The 19,657-nt window shown below is 51.4% G+C and overlaps 1 protein-coding gene across 9 annotated transcripts in view; it reads left to right on the forward strand.

Annotated features, from left to right (window-relative positions):
* TRPM2 (transient receptor potential cation channel subfamily M member 2) overlaps nucleotides 1-19,657 on the forward strand; it is an 87,301-nt gene that overhangs the window by 46,539 nt on the left and 21,105 nt on the right. For 6 of the 9 annotated variants that reach the window (XR_004183395.1, XM_031665791.1, XM_031665792.1 and 3 more), the window contains 7 exons: nucleotides 332-548; nucleotides 3,842-3,960; nucleotides 4,617-4,749; nucleotides 5,245-5,416; nucleotides 11,079-11,262; nucleotides 14,385-14,566; nucleotides 14,865-14,997. Coding sequence is in view for 7 of the 9 variants with exons in the window: in XM_031665791.1 (XP_031521651.1) it covers nucleotides 332-548; nucleotides 3,842-3,960; nucleotides 4,617-4,749; nucleotides 5,245-5,416; nucleotides 11,079-11,262; nucleotides 14,385-14,566; nucleotides 14,865-14,997 (1,140 nt within the window). In the remaining 2 variants the exon portion in view is untranslated. Of the gene's footprint in view, nucleotides 1-331; nucleotides 549-3,838; nucleotides 3,961-4,616; nucleotides 4,750-5,244; nucleotides 5,417-11,078; nucleotides 11,263-14,384; nucleotides 14,567-14,864; nucleotides 14,998-19,657 lie in introns of those variants that run through there. The other 3 variants (XM_031665795.1, XM_031665796.1, XM_031665797.1) reach the window with 3 other exon arrangements.

Consider the following 19,657-nt stretch of genomic DNA (forward strand, 5'->3'; position numbering starts at 1 on the left):
GAGCTCTGAAGCTGGGGTCCACCCAAGGCTGGGCTTGGGGCAGGCTGGGCTTCCCTGTCTGCAGCCATGAGGGTCATGGCCATGGGCAGGGTGTCAGCGGGCATCCCTGTGTCCTCACTTTGCTGGGCCGTGGGGTCCAGCCCCACTCTGGTGGCTGCGCTGTGCTGGCTCCGCCTGGAGCTGCTGTTCTGGCCCTGGATCCCTGAGTGCTTTTGCCCCTAAAAGCACATCTCTCTGAGGGGCACGGGGGATCATGGGGTGGCCAAAGCCTGTGGAGGTCAGGACCCTGGCCCTGGCAGTCACTGTCTCCTCTCCACTGCGACGGCCACAGAGAGAAGAGGCTGCAGGGGGTAAGCAGCCCCGTGGCCCGCGCCCGCGCCTTCTTCACCGCGCCCGTGGTCGTCTTCCACCTGAACATCCTCTCCTACTTCGCCTTCCTCTGCCTGTTCGCCTATGTACTCATGGTGGACTTCCAGCCCACGCCCTCCTGGTGCGAGTGTGCCATCTACCTCTGGCTGTTCTCCTTGGTGTGTGAGGAGACGCGGCAGGTACAGCCCCATCCGCCTTTCCACGCCCCAGCCCGGGGCCACCCACTTGGCTGCATTCTGGTAGGGGACCCAGGGCTTAGAGCCCACCCCACCTAGCCTGCCTAGCCCCTTGCGAGCTGGGCAGAGCCAGTGCTCCCTCCCCAAAATGGGTGGCTGGGGCCCCTCCGTCCTCGTGCCCACTGTGCCTGCTTCCCTGCTTTCCCTCAGCCCAGACATCCTCCCCTCCTGGAGACCAGTTGATCAGCTCCAGGTGGATGCCCTGACCTTGTGGACTTTGAATGGGTGTGTCCCCTCCCCCAGGAAGAGCTATGCAAGGTGGGGGGTCCCTAAGACCCCTCTCACATTCAGTAACTAGCCAAAAGGACCCACAGACGCTGGGGAGTGGCAATGCTCACTTACGGTTTATTAAGCAAAAGTCTACAGACTAAAGCAGCCAGGGGGAGGGACACAGCTGCATCCAGGACAGCTCTGAGCCCAGGGCATCCTGGCAGCCCCTCCCTGTGGAGGGGTGGGTGGCACTCCATCCTCCCAGTGATGATGTGTGGCCTCAGGCATGGAGGCACGGTCCCCAGGGAAGCTCGCGGGCCTTGGTGTCTACTAGAGGTCAGTCACAGAGGCGCGGCTGACACCACATGATTGACTCAGTCTCTCATGAGGGCTCAGTCTCTAGCCCTCCAAAGGTCAAACTGAAAACTGCCCAGGACCCCACCCCAACCCAAATCACACTGTGGGACTACCTGGCATGGCCCAGGCCCCAGGTAAACAAGGACAGCCTCATCAGGTGGACATTCCAAGGGCTCAGAGGCTACCTCCCTGGAGCTGGGCGAGGCCAAGCTGCCCTCCAGGTGGGGCGAATCCCTTACTGTGTGGGGTCTCCACCGTGTCCCTATGGTGCCCGCACCTGCTGGCAGCCGGTGAATGGGAACTAGGCCCATGGGACCCTCAGGGAAGTGGTGAGGGGGTGGGATTGGCCACAGGGCAGTGGTCCTGGTTTGACTCACCTGTGCTCTCTGACCTTGGTGGAGCATCAGGCCCCCAGTTAGAAAGCGCTGTGCACTGTGTAAATACCACTGCCTACTGGGGCCCTCGGGGAGGCACGGCATCCCCAGGAAGGAAGATCAGGGCCAGGACTGGGCGGGGCCTGGGAGCTGTGTTGTGGACCTGGCTTTGCCGGGCTTTCCTTGGCCTTCCTCTTGCCACATGGCTTCTGCCACCAGACCCTCTCTACGAGGCCTCTCTGGAGGCCTCCATGCACCCCTAGCCCCAGCCCCATGGGCAGCAGCCTGAGAGCAGAGGGGGCACTTCCTACTCCCTGCATCTGTCTGTGATCCCGGGAAGGCCCTGGTTGGTCCTGCTGGTCACCTGCCCCACCTGTCCAGCTGCTGGGTCCTGGGGCCTGTGGCTAGGGAGGGTGTGGGGACTCCTGCCAAGCAGGCCAAATGGGGGTTCCCACAGCTCCTACCAGGGTCCTGCACTCTTGGCCTGCTGAAGAAGCGATGTGGCCCCCAACAGAACAAACATCCCTGTGGGAAGGCAGCTGGCACCTGACAGTGAGGAGGGGGCTGCTGCAACACACACACACACACATGCACACGTGCGCACACATGCATACACATACAGATACATGCACACATGTACATGCACACAAATGCACACATAAGCATATGCACACACACACACATGCACACATACACGCACACATGCACACATTACACAGACACACATGCATATGCATACACACGCGCACACATGCACACACAAACATGCACACAAACATGCATACACACATGCACATGCACACACACATGCATATACACATACATATACACATACACATGCATACACACATACAAATATACAAACACACATGCACATGTGCACACATACACACATGCATACACACATGCACACACATGCACACACACAAATATACACATAAACATGCATGTACACACACACATACACATTACACACGTGCATACACATATACACATGTACACATGCACACACACAGCACACATGCACACACATACACATACATACACATGCATACATACATGCACACATATGCACATGCATACATACATGCACACATATGCACATGCATACACATGCATACCCACATACACAAATATACACATCTCCATATAAGCATACACATACACACACATGTACATACCTACACATATACACACAAGCTCATACACATGCACACATACACATACACGTACACATACACATATGAACACACATACAGACACATACACATATATACACACGTACACAAGAAAAATACACATATACATATACACACAGACACACATATAAACACATGCAAACATGCACACATACAATACATACACACATATACATACACACAAATGTATGCACACAGTGCACACACACATATACACACATACACATACACAAATACCTGCACACACACACATACACACATATTCAGACATATACACACATACATGCAGAATATATGTACATACACATATACACACACACAGGTGCTGAGTGAGCAGGGCGCCAGGGGAGCTGCTGCCAGCACTACTCCGCATTGTTCCTCCATGTCCTGTTCCCATCTCCCTCACTGACCCAGCTCTCTTCAGACCAGAACCAATGTTCGGATTTGCTGACCATGATGACAGCATCAGTGATAGTCATGATAGTGATAGTGCTAGTGACAGTGACAGTGATTGTGATGATAGAGATAGTGATGACAGTGGAGAGTGATGTGACAGTGACAGGATAGTGGTGATAGTGATAGTGACAGTTTTTGTGATGATAGTGGAGAGTGATGTGACAGTGACAGTGAGGATAGTGATGAACAGTGTCAGTGATAGTGATGATAGTGACTGTGGTGATGATAGTGGAGAGTGATGTCACAGTGACAGGACAGTGGTGGTAGTGACAGTGATAGTGGTGATAATGACAACAGTGACTGTGATGACAGTGATAGTGATGACAAAGGAGAGTGATGTGACAGTGACAGGATAGTGGTGATAGTGATAGTGATGATAGTGATGATAATGGATAGTGATGTGACAGTGAGGACAGTGGTGATAGTGACAGTGACAGTGGTGATAGTAACAACAGTGATTGTGATGATAGTGGAGAGTGATGTGACAGTGATGGTGACAGCGAGGACAGTGGTGATAGTGACAGTGGTGATAGTAACAACAGTGATTGTGATGATGATAGTGGATAGTGATGTGACAGTGACAGTGAGGATAGTAAGAGTGACAGTATGTCTGCCTCCCCACCGCCTCTCTTCCCAGTAGCTCTTCTATGACCCTGACGAGTGCGGGCTGATGAAGAAGGCAGCCTTGTACTTCAGTGACTTCTGGAATAAGCTGGACGTCGGTGCAATCTTGCTCTTCGTGGCAGGACTGACCTGCAGGTGAGTGGCCTCACCCCAATGGTGGGCCCCTGTCTGAGGCAGCCAGCCCCTCAGGGGATGATCACAGGCCGGGCCCGGAGTCAGCCGTACCAGACGAGGCTCAGCTCCTCTGTGAACCCTGGATTGTCATCTGTCTAACGGGTGTCCGGGTGACAGTGTCCCACCTACCCTTGGGATTGTCGAGGGAGCACAGAAGGGGCATGAGAGCTCCTGGCAGAGCTGAGATTGTCCATGTGCTAGGGGCCATGGATGGCAACCACTGGAATTGTCCCAGCTCCACAGACACGCAGCTGCCCCTTTCTCCCTCTACTTCCCTGCTGTGGGGTCACTGTACTGCCTGTGATGGTCTCGGGTCTCTGCGGGGCCACGGCCCCCTTTCTCTGAGGCAAGAGAGCCCTGGCTACCTGCTGGCTCCCTAGGGTGCCCCCATGCCAGACTGCCTTGTGGGGCTGGGCGTCCAGACCTTTCTGAAGAGAAGTGGGAGGCTCTGCTCCTCGATCTCATGCCGGCTTTGAACACCTGGGATGCAGGGCCCACCAGAGCCCTTTGCCTCCAGGGCCCACCTGGGCGGGGACAGCTGGAGGAGTGGCGGGGGACAGCTCCGAGGGCCACTGTGGTGGGTGGCTGAGGTGCGTGTGCTTCTGCCTGGTGGCCAGGCTCATCCCGGCGACGTTGTATCCTGGGCGCGTCATCCTCTCTCTGGACTTCATCCTGTTCTGTCTCCGGCTCATGCACATTTTTACCGTCAGTAAGACGCTGGGGCCCAAGATCATCATTGTGAAGCGGATGGTAAGGGGACGGGGGCACCAGCTCCATCGCGGCCTGCAGCCCAGGATGGGCCTCGGGGAGGGCAGGCCCCTTGCCTGCGGCTCAGACCAGGGCTTAAGCACACCTGCCGGCCCCCTGTCCTGCTTTGCCCCTTGGGCTCCCAAGAATGCCCTTCTCGTATCTTTGCCTGTGTGTCGCCTCTTCCAGGAAGCCTTCCCTCATTCTCCTTTCTGATCCCCGCTCATTCCTGACCTCTGATTCAGCTCTAGGAGCTTTCCTCCTGGGGTCACGGTTATGTCTGACCCCTCTTCGTCATGTCTCTGTGGTGCCAGCACAAAGATGTCGGCCGTCCATGAGAGTGTGGAGGCAGCCCCAGGGCTGCTCCTGGGAGTCTCCCGCGTGCCGCGTCTGTGCTGTGAGTGGCAGTGCCATCTCCACCGCTGCTGGGCCTGCCTCTGGGCCCAGTGAGCATCGGGGGCCGGGAGAGTGTAGCCCACACACCTCTCTGTCCTGCAGATGAAGGATGTCTTCTTCTTCCTCTTCCTGCTGGCCGTGTGGGTGGTGTCCTTTGGGGTGGCCAAGCAGGCCATCCTCATCCACAACGAGCGCCGGGTGGACTGGCTGTTCCGAGGGGCCGTCTACCACTCCTACCTCACCATCTTCGGGCAGATCCCGGGCTACATCGACGGTAGGAGCCGGGCACCATGGGAGCTTGGGTGGAGGAAGCAGGAGAGAGGCTGGAAAGGGGCCGCAGCCTGAGTGGGAGCGAGGCCGGCTCTGTCGGGGGTCCTGCAGTTCCCACCTGGCCGGCGTCCTCCTTGGGGACATTCACTCCCCAGCTCCCGTGGCAGGAAGTAGAAGGGGCTCCCACTGCCCACGGGAGGGAGGAGGGGGGGCCTGGTGGGGGTGGGTGGTGGCACGCAGAGGTCAGAGTGGGCTGAGGGCACCTGGGGCATCAGCTGACAGTCCCCCGAAATGGAATGTCACCCTGTTTCCCCTTTCCCTCTCACCTCAATCAGAGATAACTTCCTTCTCTTGATGGAGAGAATTCATTCCTCCCTCCCTTCCTCCTTCCCTCCCTCCTTCCTTTTCCTTCCCTCCCTCCTTCCCTCCTTCCCTCCCTCCCTCCCTCCCTCCTTCCTTTTCCTTCCCTCCTTCCTTTTCCTTCCCTTTCCTTCCCTCCCCCCTTCCCTCCCTCTCTCCCTTCCCTCCCTCTCTCCCTTCCATCCCTCTCTCCCTTCTGTTTCTTTGACAGGGTCTTGCTCTGTCACCCAGGCTGGAGTGCAGTGGCACGTCTACCTCCTGGGCTCAAGTCATCCTCCCACCCGCCTCCCGCGTGGCTGGGACTACATGTGCACGCCAACACACCTGGCTAATTTTTGTATGTTTTGTAGAGACAGAGGTTTCGCCATGTAGCCCAGGCCGGTCTCGAACTCTTGAGCTCAACTGATCCGCCCCTTGGCCTCCCAAAGTGCTGAGATTACAGGCGTGAGCCACCGTGCCTGCCAGATAGAACACTTTCCATATAGAAGGTTTTTTTCTTTTAACAGCTTCACTGAGAGAACGTTCACCTGGATAAAGTGTACCTGTCAGTGGTTTACAGTATCTTTACAGAATCTAATTTTATAACATTGGCATCACCCTGAGAAGACCCTGCATCTCACAGCCACTCCCGTTCCCTCCCCTCAGCCACAGCCACCCACGAAGCTACTTGCAAGTTGCCTTTTCTGGGCATTTCATAGAAACTGGATGATGTAATAGGCAGTCTCTGGTGTCTGACTTCTTTCACTTGACATCATGTTTTCAAGGTTCGTCATCGTGTATCAGTATTTACTTCCTGTTTATGGCTGAATAGGACCCTGCTGTATGGACACGCCACATTTTATTCATCCATTCATAGCTGGTGGACATACGAGTTGTTTCCACTTTTCATTCATTGATTCATTGATTCATTGATTCATTCATTTTTCCCGAGAGGGAGTCTCATTCTGTTTGTTGCTCAGGCTGGAGTGCAGCGGCACAGTCTCGGCTCACTGCAACTTCTGCCTCCTGGGTTCAAGCGATTCTCCTGCCTCAGCCTCCTGAGTAGCTGGGATTACAGGCGCCTGCCACCACGCCCAGCTAATTTTTGTATTTTTAGTAGAGATGGGGTTTCACCTTGTTGGCCAGGCTGGTCTTGAGCTCCTGACTTCAGATGATCCACCCGCCTCGGCTTCCCAAAGTGCTGGGATTACAGGCGTGAGCCACCACACTGGGCCGTTTCCACTTGTCAAATGCTGTGAATAACGTAGCATGAACTGTTATAGGGTTTTGTGCGGGTATGTTTTTATTTCTCTTAGACACCTGGGAATGCGTGGCTGGCTCATGAGAACTCCATGTTTAAGTTTTTGAGGACCTGCTGGGCTGTTTTCCAGACAGCCTGTCGCATTCCACATTCCTGCCTGCCCAGTCCCAGGATTCCAGTTTCTCTACCTTCTTGCCAACATTTGTTATTGTCCATTAAAAAAAAAAAAAAGCTCACATCCCAGTGGGTAGGAAGTGGCTCTCCTTGTTGCTTTGACTGGCATTTCTCTAAGGACCTGCCATGTCAAGCGTCTCCTCTGGTGCTAATTGGGCCATCTGTACGTCTTCTTTGAAGAAATGTTTCTTCCTGCCCTTTGCCCATTTTTCTTTTCTTTTTTTTTTTTTTTTTTTTGAGATGAGATCTCACTCTGTCGCCCAGGCTGGAGTGCAGTGGTGTGATCTCAGCTCACTGCAACCTCTGCCCCCCTAGTTCAAGCAATTCTCCTGCCTCAGCCTCCCGAGTAGCTGGGATTACAGGCACATGCCATCAACCTCCTGAGTAGCTGGAATTACAGGCACCTGCCATCATGCCTGGCTAATTTTTGTATTTTTAGTAGAGACAGGGTTTCACCATGTTGGCCAGGATGGCCTCGATCTCCTGACCTCGTGATCCACCCACCTTGGCCTCCCAAACTGCTGGGATTACAGGTGTGAGCCACTGCGCCTGGCCGTCTTTGCCCATTTTTCAGTTGGGTTATTTGTCTTTTATGTTATTGAGTTGTAAGAGTTCTTTACATAAGGATGCCAGTCTCTTACCAAATGTATGATTTGAATTGTTTTTGTCAATCTGTGGGCTGACTTGTTATTTTCTTTATGGTGTCATTTGATGCACGAACTTTTGAATGTTTGATGACGTTCAACTTATCAATCTCCTTGATCATTGTGCTTTTGGTGTCCTAGCTGAAAACCACGGCCATGATTTACACCTGTGTTTTACTAAGTGTTTTACAGCTTTCGCTTTTTGTTTGGCCTGGTGTGTGGTAAGGGTCAGTCTTCCTTGTGGCTCTCCTGTTGTCCTAGCACTATTTGTTGACAAGACTGTTCTTTCCCCAGTGAAGCCTCTTGGCATCCTTGTTGAAAATCAGTGGACCATTAACATAAGGGTTTACTTCTAGAGTGTCAGTTCAGTTCCACTGATGTCTGTCCTTGTGCCAGGACTGCACTATCTTGGTGAGCGTAGCCTTGTAGTAAGTTTTGACCACACTGTCTAGGTTGGCGTAGCCTTGTAGTAAGTTTTGAAATTCAGAAGTGTGAGTCCTAATTTGTTGTTTTCCAGGATTGCTTTGGCCTCTGGATCCCTTATCTTCACAAGAATTTTTGGATCAGCTCATCAATTTCTCCAAAAAGGGCGTGTGTGATTTTGATTGTGAACATGGGATGTGTTTTTGCTTATTTAATTCTTTAATTTATCTCAATAATGTTTTATAGTTTTCAGTAATAAGTCTTATGCTTCTTCTGTTAAATTTATTCCTAAATATTTTATTCTTTTCCAAACTGTTATAAATAGAATTGTCCTATTGATTTCATTTCGAATTGTTCATGACTGGTTTATAGAAATACATTCTTTTGTAGATTGATCTTGAACCCTGAAACCTTGCTAAACTTCTTTATTAGTTCTAATAGATTTTTAGTGGATTTGTCATATACAAGACCATGTCATCTGCAAAAAGAGACAGTTTTACTTGTTCCTTTCCAAACTGGTTGCCTTTTATTTCTTCTTCTTGCTTAAGTGCCCTGGCTAGAACCTCCAGTACAATGTTGAACAGAAGGGACAACGGGGGACATCCTTGCCTTGCTCCTGATTTTAGACAACGAGTCCACTGATCTTAGGGAACAAGTCTTTCACCATTAAGTGTGATGTTAGCTGTGGGGCTTTTGTAAATGTGCTTTATCAGGTTGAAGAAGTTCCTTCTATTCCTAGTTTCTTGAGTGTTTTTATTGTGAAGGAGTGGTAGACCGTGTCAGCTGCTTCTCCTGCACTTATTCGAATGTTCCGATGGTTTTTGCTCCTTTCGCTATTAATATGGTGCATTCCATCAATTGATCTTCGAATGTTAAACCAACTGTGTGTTCCTGGGACACGTCCCACTTGGTCTTGGTGAATAATCCCTTTTATTTGGTGCTGGATTCACTTTGCTAGCTGTTGTTTTTGATGATTTTTGCACCTACATTCATGAAGGATATTGGTCTGCGGTTTTCTTTTCTTGTAATATGTTTGCCTAGTTTTGGTGTCAGGGTAATACTGGCCTCATACAATGGCTTAGGAAGTAGTTCCCCCTCTTATATTTTGCAAGAGTTTGTAAAAGAGTGGTTTTAATTCTTCTGTAAACATTTGGTAGAATTCACCAGTGAACTCCTCTGAGTGTGGACTTTCCTTTGTGTGATGTTTTTGCCTTACTAATTCAATCTCTTATGTGTTACAGGTCTATTTATATTTTCTATTTCTTCTCCAGTCACCTTTGGTAGTTTGTGTCTTTCTAGGAATTTGTCCATTCTTCTAGATTATCTAATTTCTTAGCATATAATTTTCTCTAGGATTTCCTTTGTAAGATTAGTAGTACTATCCTCTCTTTCATTTCTGATTTTAGCGACTTGAGCCTTGTCTCTTTTTTTTTCTTGATCAGTCTAGCTACAAGGTGGCAATTTTTTGTTGCTCTTTTTCAAGAACTGAGTTTGGTTTGTTGACTTCATTGTTTTTGCTTTCTTGATCTCATTTATATTCTAATCTTCATTATTTCCTTCCTTCCGCTTGCTTTTGGCTTGTCTCGGGGGAAAGCATCCAGTCTTTCCCATTGGGTATGATGTTAGCTGCAGGATTTTTGTAAATGTCCTGTCAATCAAAGAGGTTCTCTTTGAGTCCTATCTTCTTGAGTGTTTCTATTGTGAAAGGGTGGTTTGCTCTTCTTTTTCTAGTTTGCTACAGTGGAAAGTTACGTTAATAATTCTAGCTCTTCTTTTTAAATATAGGAATTTATAGCCAACAGAGTGAGTTTCTATCTTAGAAAATTAGTAACGCATTCAAAATACGTTTGATTACCCAGGACTGCATTGCTCATTGTTGAACAATTTTAAAATTCAAGATAAGTATAAAGAAATAATGTTATTCATAATTTCACCTCCCAGAGTTAACCTTTGTTAACAACTTCCTATGTTTCCTTAGAGATTTGTTTAAGGTAGAAGCTGGTTACATATTAAACAGCCCTTACTTTCTATGCATGCAGGATGCTATTTTGCTTCACAATCACCAGTTTTCACTTGTCCATGCATTGTCTCAGCAGCGTCTTCCCTTTTCCACATCTCCCTTCTCTCCCTTCTCTTGGGGATAGTTGTTAATTTTTTTTCCTTTTCAATTCTTTTTTTTTTTTTTTTTTGAGACAGAGCTTTGCTCTTGTTGTCCAGGTTGGAGTGCAATGGTGCGATCTTGGCTCACTGCAACCTCCACCTCCCTCCCGGGTTCAAGTGATTCTCCTGCCTCAGTCTCCTGAGTAGCTGGGATTATAGGCATGTGCCACCATGCCTGGCTAATTTTTGTATTTGTAGTAGAGACAGGGTTTCACCATGTTGTCCAGGCTGGTCTCAAACTCCTGACCTCAGGTGATCCACCCGCCTTGGCCTCCCAAAATGCTGGGATTACAGGCGTGAGCCACTGCTCCTGGCCTTTCCTTTTAAATTATTTCCCACCGAATTGAACTCCCCAGGCTTGGGACCTGGTGCTGGCCCTGGCTGGGGCCCTGGCAGTGCCCTGGTGGGTGGCGTACCCTGGGCGGAGGCACGGGCCAGTCTGGGTGCAGCTCTGCCTCAGGGGCCTCTTACCTGTATCTGGCTGGAGACAGATACCTCCTTCTGGACTTCAGGCCCAGAGGTGACAGCTGAGGTCACCTGGATGAGCGGCATCAGGCCTGCGGGGGACCTGGCAGTGATTGGAGGCCTCGAGGGTCCCCTCCTGCCAGGATCCTCTTGACTCTGTGTTATTCTCTTGGCTCACCCACCCCCATTCCCAACGCCAGGCGTGAACTTCAACCCGGAGCACTGCAGCCCCAACGGCACCGACCCCTACAAACCCAAGTGCCCCGAGAGTGACGTGACGCAGCAGAGGCCCGCCTTCCCCGAGTGGCTGACGGTCCTCCTGCTCTGCCTCTACCTGCTCTTCACCAACATCCTGCTGCTCAATCTCCTCATCGCCATGTTCAAGTGAGCGCCTGGGTGGGGCTGGCGTGCGGGCGGGTGGGTGGACGGCGTTCCTGGGCCGCAGTGGCCAAGCTGTCTCCAGGGTCTTGTGGACAGTGTGGATGGCTGGTGCACAGAGGCGCCTCACTGATATCCTGGTGGAGCGTGCACAGCCACTGTCCGTGGTCACTGCTGCGTCTGTTGAGCTGGCGTGGGTCTGTCCCTGTGGCTGCTGGGGACCCGCGGTGCTGCGGATGGATCCACGTAGGCCCTGCGCTCATGGCGCAGGTGTCTCCTGGAGGCAGCTTCCTCCTGCGGGGCAGGGATGTTGGTGTCGGCCTCGTTCCTTTTGCACAGGAGCATCAGTATCCATGAGCTCACTGCCCTACCTGGGGGCGTGCCGGGGCGCTGCTGCTCAGTGCTGTCCCCTCATCACTCCGAGGGCTCTGCCTGTGTCTCCCTGTGACTGAGCAAAAGGTCTCACTGCACGATGTGCAGGAAGCCAATACTATGACACCAGGTTTTTTTTTTTTTTTTTTTTTTTTTTTTTTGAGACGGAGTCTCGCTCTGTCGCCCAGGCTGGAGTGCAGTGGCCGGATCTCAGCTCACTGCAAGCTCCGCCTCCCGGGTTCACGCCATTCTCCTGCCTCAGCCTCCCAAGTAGCTGGGACTACAGGCGCCGCCACCTCGCCCGGCTAGTTTTTTGTATTTTTTAGTAGAGACGGGGTTTCAACGTGTTAGCCAGGATGGTCTCAATCTCCTGACCTCGTGATCCACCCATCTCGGCCCCGCAAAGTGCTGGGATTACAGGCTTGAGCCACCGCGCCCGGCCGACACCAGGTTTTTGAGAAAAGAAACGCTTTTCTTCTGGGCCAATGCACAAGGAGACGGGGTGCAGTTCACGTCTGTCCCCCCGCGCTGGCTTTAATGCAGTGTTTCTATTAGGGAAGGTTCGGGGGTGGTTTCGTGGATTAGTAGGTGGCTGGTGCAAGAAAAGGGGGGTCTGGAAAGTTGTGTCTCCTCGTGGGTCTCGTGTGCACATCTGGGCTGAGTTACCGGGACCCCGGGGTGGAAACTCGGGCTGTGGCATCAGCAAGCTTGGGCCCTGCAGACTCCAACTGCCCACGTTGGTTCCAGCTGACCTCAGCCAGTTCTAAAAGCTCCTGCGAGCGGGTCTCAGCATCCCAGCAGGTGGTTTCTTTCCCTGTCTGCCATCTGTAAGTGTGAGCATTTCTGTTAGTTGCTGGGTTCTTTAGCTCTTTGGGGCCAGTTCCCCAGCCCTAGACGTGTTCGTGCTGTCCCCACCGTGTGCCTCCGAGGGCGCTGGCTCTGTGGCGCCTTCCCCTGAGCTCTGATCCATCTGTGAACGGCTCCGTGTCCACCCTCCCGCGCCATTAGGGGCTTCTTCATCTGCCCGTCTTCACGTGCTTTGCTGGTTTTGTGGGTTTGCACACACGTGTCCACCTCCTCTGGGCCTGGTGTTTGTGGCATCTGTGGCAGGTTGAATAACAGCCCCAGGGATGTCCACACTCTAACCCTGTGGCTATGGGGCCTTATATGACAAAAGGGACTGGGAGGATGGGGTTAAGTGGAGGATCCTGAGATGGGAAATTATCCGAGGTTATCTGCACGGGTCCGACATCATCATGAGGGGCCGTGGAAGACGGAGGCAGAGAAGGAATGTGACGATGAAAATGGGCATTGGGGGGAGGTGAGACCTCCGGCCCAGGAATGCTGGTGGCCTCTGGAAGGTAGGAAAGGCAAGGCATGGAGGCCCCTGACCGACGGGAGGAGCACAGCCTTGCTGAACCTTGGTTTTAGCCCTGTGAGGCTCCTGACCTCCAGGACTGCGAGAAGAGTCTGAATGCTTTAAGCTGCCAAGGCAGTGGCGGTTCACTACAGCAGCATCAGGAGACTCATGCAGTGGCTGTTCCTTCCCTTTGGAAATGTCTAGCATTTTCTTTAAATCCTTAGTGTCTTGAAGTATGCAGTCTTATCATAGAACTTTTGGAATATTATTTGCTATTGTTGCTTTTGAAACAAGAAGGACAAAATAGGTGGCTGTCCATCCGGCCCCTGGTGGACGTGGTCCTCTGGGATTGCGTCTCTGATCTGCCGCAGCAGCTGTGGGTCCCAGGCTTTGGGGGTTCCAGTTTGCTCTTGCAGGTTTTAAACTTAGAACAAATTAAATGCTGAGGACCTCACACCAGAGGCAGCATAAAAAAGAACTCCAGGGAACCAGGAGGCCACGCAGAATTAAAGCGCAGGTGTTTAGGGTCTTGGTGGGCCCCTGGGTTGGCTTTGGGGGTTCCGTGGCCAATTCCTGGCCCTAACAGTGGAGCTGAGGAGCCCAGCATGGATGCGGAACTGTCATGGCCCACAGAAAGCCCAGTCTCCCCATCCTGCCCCCATAATTCAGAAAACCTCCTAGGCCCTCAGAGCCCTTCCCAACCTCTGCAGACAGGCCCTGTGCTATTGGGACTCTGAAAATCCTTTTGTTCCTGGTTTTATTAGGAACCAACTGTTTCTCTTCTTGTTTCATTGGCTAAGCTTCTGAGGTTGCCACCTTTTGCTTTAACATGGGTTCTGAACGTTGAAAGAAACTGAGCATGGGCCAGGACTGTCATCTCGAGGCCAAGGGGCTGGTGGCAGGACACCGTTCCTGCAGCAAGTATGGCACCCACACTGCCAGCTCCCGTTGCGAAGGGCTCTGTGCCTGTCACCCTGAGACACACCCAGGAGGCCCCTGCAGCCCTGCCCCTTCCACATGCACCTCTGGGGGGTCTGGCTCTGGTGCTTGTCAGAATCTGCAGATCAACTCTTAGAGTTCAATGCCAGACAGTGTCTGTCTCCTGATAAACACCCACTTTGTGTTATTCACCAGTGAGGCTTATAAAGTCGAAAGTCTGTGTGCTTCTTTTTTTTGCCTTGGTTCCCAGGAAGCCTGGAATTGTGAGGTCTGTGGGCTGAGTTCTGTGCCTGGAGCTGGCCTCCTGTGTGGCGTGGCTCTACTCCCGGTGGTATCAGAGTGGGCACACGGTGTGGCTCTGCTCTCTGTGGCATCACAGTGGGTACGCGGGCGGTGAGAGGGGTCTGTTCCAGGTAAACACCCTGACCTCGAGGTGTCGCTCTCTCCTCCCTGATAGCTACACCTTCCAGCAGGTGCAGGAGCACACGGACCAGATCTGGAAGTTCCAGCGCCATGACCTGATCGAGGAGTACCACAGCCGCCCTGCTGCACCGCCCCCCTTCATCCTCCTCAGCCACCTGCAGCTCTTCATCAAGAGGGTGATCCTGAAGACTCCGGCCAAGAGGCACAAGCAGCTCAGTACGTCAGTCTCAGTGCCTCTCCTGAATCTCCTGGCCGCCTGGGTGCAGAGGGGGTGGAGATGGTGTGGCAGCTCTGCCCAGAACCCTGGACGCTCGGCAGGCCTGCAGGCCACTCAGGCTGCTCCCCTTCTGCTGGCCTTGAGCAAGTGGTGGGGACCGAGCCCAGAGGCTCCCTCAGGGCAGGTGTGCGGAGGGCTCTTCCTGCCACTCAGGACCGACCACCGGGTGGGTCAGGGCTTCAGGGCCCACCGTCCTGAGGATTCCAGATCCCCTGGTCTGTCCTCCCACCCTGACAGAGAACAAACTGGAGAAGAACGAGGAGGCGGCCCTGCTATCCTGGGAGATCTACCTGAAGGAGAACTACCTGCAGAATCAGCAGTTCCAGCAAAAGCAGCGGCCCGAGCAGAAGATCGAGGACATCAGCAATAAGTACGGGGGCTCTGGCGGGCCTGGGGGCGGGGAGCCTCTAGGGGACCTCCTGCAGGTCCACAGGCACCATGAGTACATGTTCCACGTGGGGAGGCCCAGCAATGCCTCACCGGCGAGGGAACACTGTACCCCGTGACCCCTGCAATGTTGCAGGCATCTGGGCCTGTGCCCGCAGCTGACCCAGGGCCCTCTGGGGTCCTTAGGAAGGCTGGGCCCCACAGGGCACTGGGTCAGAGGCTGGGAGGGAAGCCTCGGCAGCTGGAGGAGGGGCAGGTTGGCCCATAGGAGCTGGCTTGGAGGCCTGGGGGGATGTGCACATGGGGTCCAGGCTGGTTTGGGGGTGGTTTGCTCTGTGAGCTTGTTGGTGCACAGCCTTACTGTAGCTTCTGCAGGGCCTCGGCAGCCCAGCCCTTGAGGTCAGCCACGCTCAGCACCATCCTCCCTCTCGGCTCCTCCCACTTTGCTTCTTTGCAGGGTGCGAGGTCAGTGTTGGGGGAAAATCTTTCTGCTTCCTTCTCTCCACTGCCAGCCCTTTGGCCCTGCTAAGTGTCAGCAGGGCCTAACAGCCCAGCAGTGGGCAGCAGGAAGGGCTGTTCCCAGTGTCCTACTCTCAGTGTGCGTCTCACCATGGCATGAGAGGAGGAAGGGGAATATGGACACAGTGCCACCTAGTTATGGCAGTATGGAGGTTCCTGTAGTCACAAACGGGCATACCTGGAACTGGCAGGGATGCCCAAGACTGTGGGCTCTGGACAGACCAGGCCAAGTGCCCTCCACCTTAGAGACAGGTATGTACTCCTGCCTTTCCATACCTCCCTAGCCTTGTCTGTAAGATGGAGACACGATAGTCCCTGTTGACACCTTGGAGTTGTTTCCAGAATACAGTGGGGTCCTGACTGTAAAGAAATGAGCACATATGCTTGAACCATAGCCAGGGCTCTGCTAACGTGGCCTGGTGCTTTTATCATTACTCTTACGAGTAGTGGTGGTGGTGGTGGCGATGGTGATGATGGTGGCTGTGATGGTGATGGTGGTGGTGGTAGTGGTGTGGTGAGGGTGATGATGGTGATGGTGGTAGGGATGATGCTGGTGATGGTGGTATTGATGGTGGTGGTTGTATTAGTCTGTTTTCATGCTGATAAAGACATACCTGAGACTGGGAAGAAAAAGAGGTTTAATGGACTCAGTTCCACATGGCTGGGGAGGCCTCACAATCATGGCAGAAGGCAAGGAGGAGCAAGTCACGTCTTACATGGATGGTGGCAGGCAAAGAGACAGAACTTGTGCAGGGGAACTCCTCTTTATAAAACCACTAGATCTCATGAGACTTATTCACTATACGAGAACTGCATGAGAAAGTCCTGCCCCCATGATTCAATTACCTCCTAATGGGTCCTTCCCACAACACGTGGGAATTGTGGGAGATACAATTCAAGATGAGATTTGGGTGGGGACACAGCCCAACCATATCATTCTGCTCCTGCCCCCTCCCAAATCTCATGTCCTCACATTTCAAAACCAATCATACCTTCCCAACAGTCCCCCAAAGCCTTAACTTGTTTCAGCATTAACCCAAAAGTCCACAGTCCAAAGTCTCATCTGAGACAAGGCAAGTCCCTTCCACTTATGAGCCTGTAAAATCAAAAGCAAGCTAGTTACTTCCTAAATACAGTGGGGGTACAGGCATTGGGTAAATATGTCCATTCCAAATGGGAGAAATTGGCCAAAACAAAGGGGCTACAGGGCCCATGCAAGTCTAAAATCCAGTGAGGCAGTCAGATCTTACAGCTCTCCAATGATCTCTTTTGACTCCATGTCTCACATTGAAGTCACGCTGATGCAAGAGCTAGGCTCCCATCTTGAGCAGCTCCACCTTTGTGGCTTTGCAGGGCACAACCTCCCTCCAAGCTGCTTTCATGGGCTGGCATTGAGTACCTGTGGCTTTTCCAGGTGCACGGTGCAAGCTGTTGGTGGAGCTACCATTCTGGGGTCTGAAGGACAGTGCCCCTCTTCTCACAGCTCCACTAGGCAGTGCCCCAGTAGGGACTCTGTGTGGGGGCTCTGACCCCACGTTTCCCTTCCGCACTGCCCTAGCAGAGGTTCTTCATGAGGGCCCTGCCTCTGTAGCAAACTCCTGCCTGGACACCCAGGCATTTCCATACATCCTCTGAAATCTAGGTGGAGGTTCCCAAACCTGAATTCTTGACTTCTGTGCACCTGCAGGCTCAATACCACATGGAAGCTGCCAAGGCTTGGGGCTTGCACCCTCTGAAGCAACAGCCCAAGCTGTACCTTGGCCCCTTTTAGTCACAGCTGGAGTGGCTGGGATGCAGGGCACCAAGTCCCTAAACTGCACACAGCATGGGGACCCTGGGCCCGGCCCATGGATCTTCCCTTAGCCTCTGGGCCTGTGATGGGAGGGGCTGCTGTGAAGACCTCTGACATGCCCTGGAGACATTTTCCCCATTGTCTTGGGGACTAACATTTGGCTCCTTGTTATTTGTGCAAATTTCTGCAGCTGGCTTGAATTTCTTCTCAGAAGATGGGATTTTCTATCGCATTGTCAGGCTGCAAATTCTACAAACTTTTATGCTCAGCTTCCCTTATAAAACTGAATGCCTTTAATAGCACCCAAGTCACCTCTTGAATACTTTGCCACTTAGAAATTTATTCTGCCAGATACCCTAAATCATCTCTTTCTCAAGTTCAAACTTTCACAAATCTCTAAGGTGGAGGCAAAATGCCACCAGTCTCTTTGCTAAAACATAGCAAGAGTCACCTCTGCTCCAGTTCCCAACAAGTTCCTCATCTCCATCTGAGACCACCTCAGCCTGGACCTTATTGTTCATGTTACAATCAGCTTTTTGGTCAAAGTCATTCAAGAAGTCTCTAGGAAGTTCCAAACTTTCCCACATGTTCCTGTCTTCTGAGCCCTCCAGACTGTTCCAACCTCTGCCTGTTACCTAATTCCAAAGTTGCTTCCACATTTTCAGGTATCTTTTCAGCAGCACCCCACTCTACTGGTACCAACTTACTGTATTAATCCATTTTCACACTGCTGATAAAAACATACCTGAGACTGGGAAGAAAAAGAGGTTTAATGGACTCAGTTCCACATGGCTGGGGAGGTCTCACAATCATGGCAGAGGGCAAGGAGGAGCAAGTCACATCTTACGTGGATGGCAGCAGGCAGAGAGAGAACTTGTGCAGGAGAACTCCTCTTTATAAAACCATCAGATCTCATGAGATGTATTCACTACCACGAGAACAGCACAAGAAAGACCCACCCCCAAGGTTCAGTTACCTCCCACTGGGTCCCTCCCATGACACATGGGAATTGTGAGAGTTACAATTCAAGATGAGATTTGGGTGGGGACGCAGCCAAATTATATCAGTAGTGGTGATGGTGAGGATGGTGATGATGGTGGTAATAGTGAAATGTAAAATAAATAAGTAAATGTCATGTCATGCATTATACTAATATGTCGTAAATGCGTAAATATGCTAATAATGTCGTAAGTAAATGCGTAATAATAAATGAATATAATAATCCATGTCATGTCATGTCATGTCATCATGTCATGCATGCATCATATGTCGTAAATAAATAAGCTTAACAAAATCATATAAATGTGTCATGTATCATAAAATAAATAATAAATAATATTATAATAAAAATAATAATATGTCGTAATAATAAGTAATAAATATATTAATAATCCCTTAGTAGTAAGTAATAATAAATGTAATAATAAGTAATAAATTATTAGTATAATTATTACTACTAGTAGTAATGTAAATAAGTAAAAGTAAATAATATTAATAAATAATAAATAAGCAAAATATTTAATATTGAGTAATAGTGGTGAGTGGTGAGGTGGTGGTGGTGGTGATGTTAGTGATGATGGTAATGGTGGTGGTGGTGATGTTAGTGATGATGGTAATGGTTGTGGTGGTGTGGTGGTAGTGGTGATGGTGATGGTAGTGATGGTAGTGGTTGTGTTGGTAATGGTGGTGCTGGTGGTGGTGGTGATAGTGATGATGGTAATGGTGGTGGTGGTGATGTTAGTGATGATGGTGATGTGGTGGTGATTGTGATGGTGGTGATGAGGTAGTGGTGATGGTGGTAGTGGTGATGGTGGTAGTGATGGTGATGTGACAATGGTGATTTTGATGGTTGTAATGGTAGTAGTGGTGATGGTGGTGATGATGGCAGTGGTGGTGTTGATGGTGGTGATGATGGTGCTTCTGATGGTGGTAATGGTGAAGGGTGGCAGTGATGGTGGTGGTGGTGCTGGTGGTGGTGGTGATGATGGTGGATGTGGTGATGGTAGTAATGTTGATGATGGTGATTATGATGGCAATGGTAATGATGATGGTGACAATGTGAGGACCTTAATGAACTGGCTGATGTCAAAGCCCCTTCTAGCTCCCATTCTGAGTGAACTAGATACAGGTGCCCTGTTTGCTTGAGTCTGGGCACGATGACTTCCAGTTGAGCCCTTGGCATGCTCTCTGCCTAGAACAGTCTTCTCCCAGAGAGAGTTAGGACTTGCTGTCTCTCTCTATTCATGCCTCACTTCATTGGAGGGCCTTTCCTGCCCTCCACCCACCCTGTCCCCATGCCTTGTCTTTCTGGAATCTGGATGTTGGTTGGTTG

The sequence above is a fragment of the Papio anubis genome, chromosome 4 (assembly GCF_008728515.1).
Source record: "Papio anubis isolate 15944 chromosome 4, Panubis1.0, whole genome shotgun sequence".
In the NCBI taxonomy this organism is placed as follows: domain Eukaryota; kingdom Metazoa; phylum Chordata; class Mammalia; order Primates; family Cercopithecidae; genus Papio; species Papio anubis.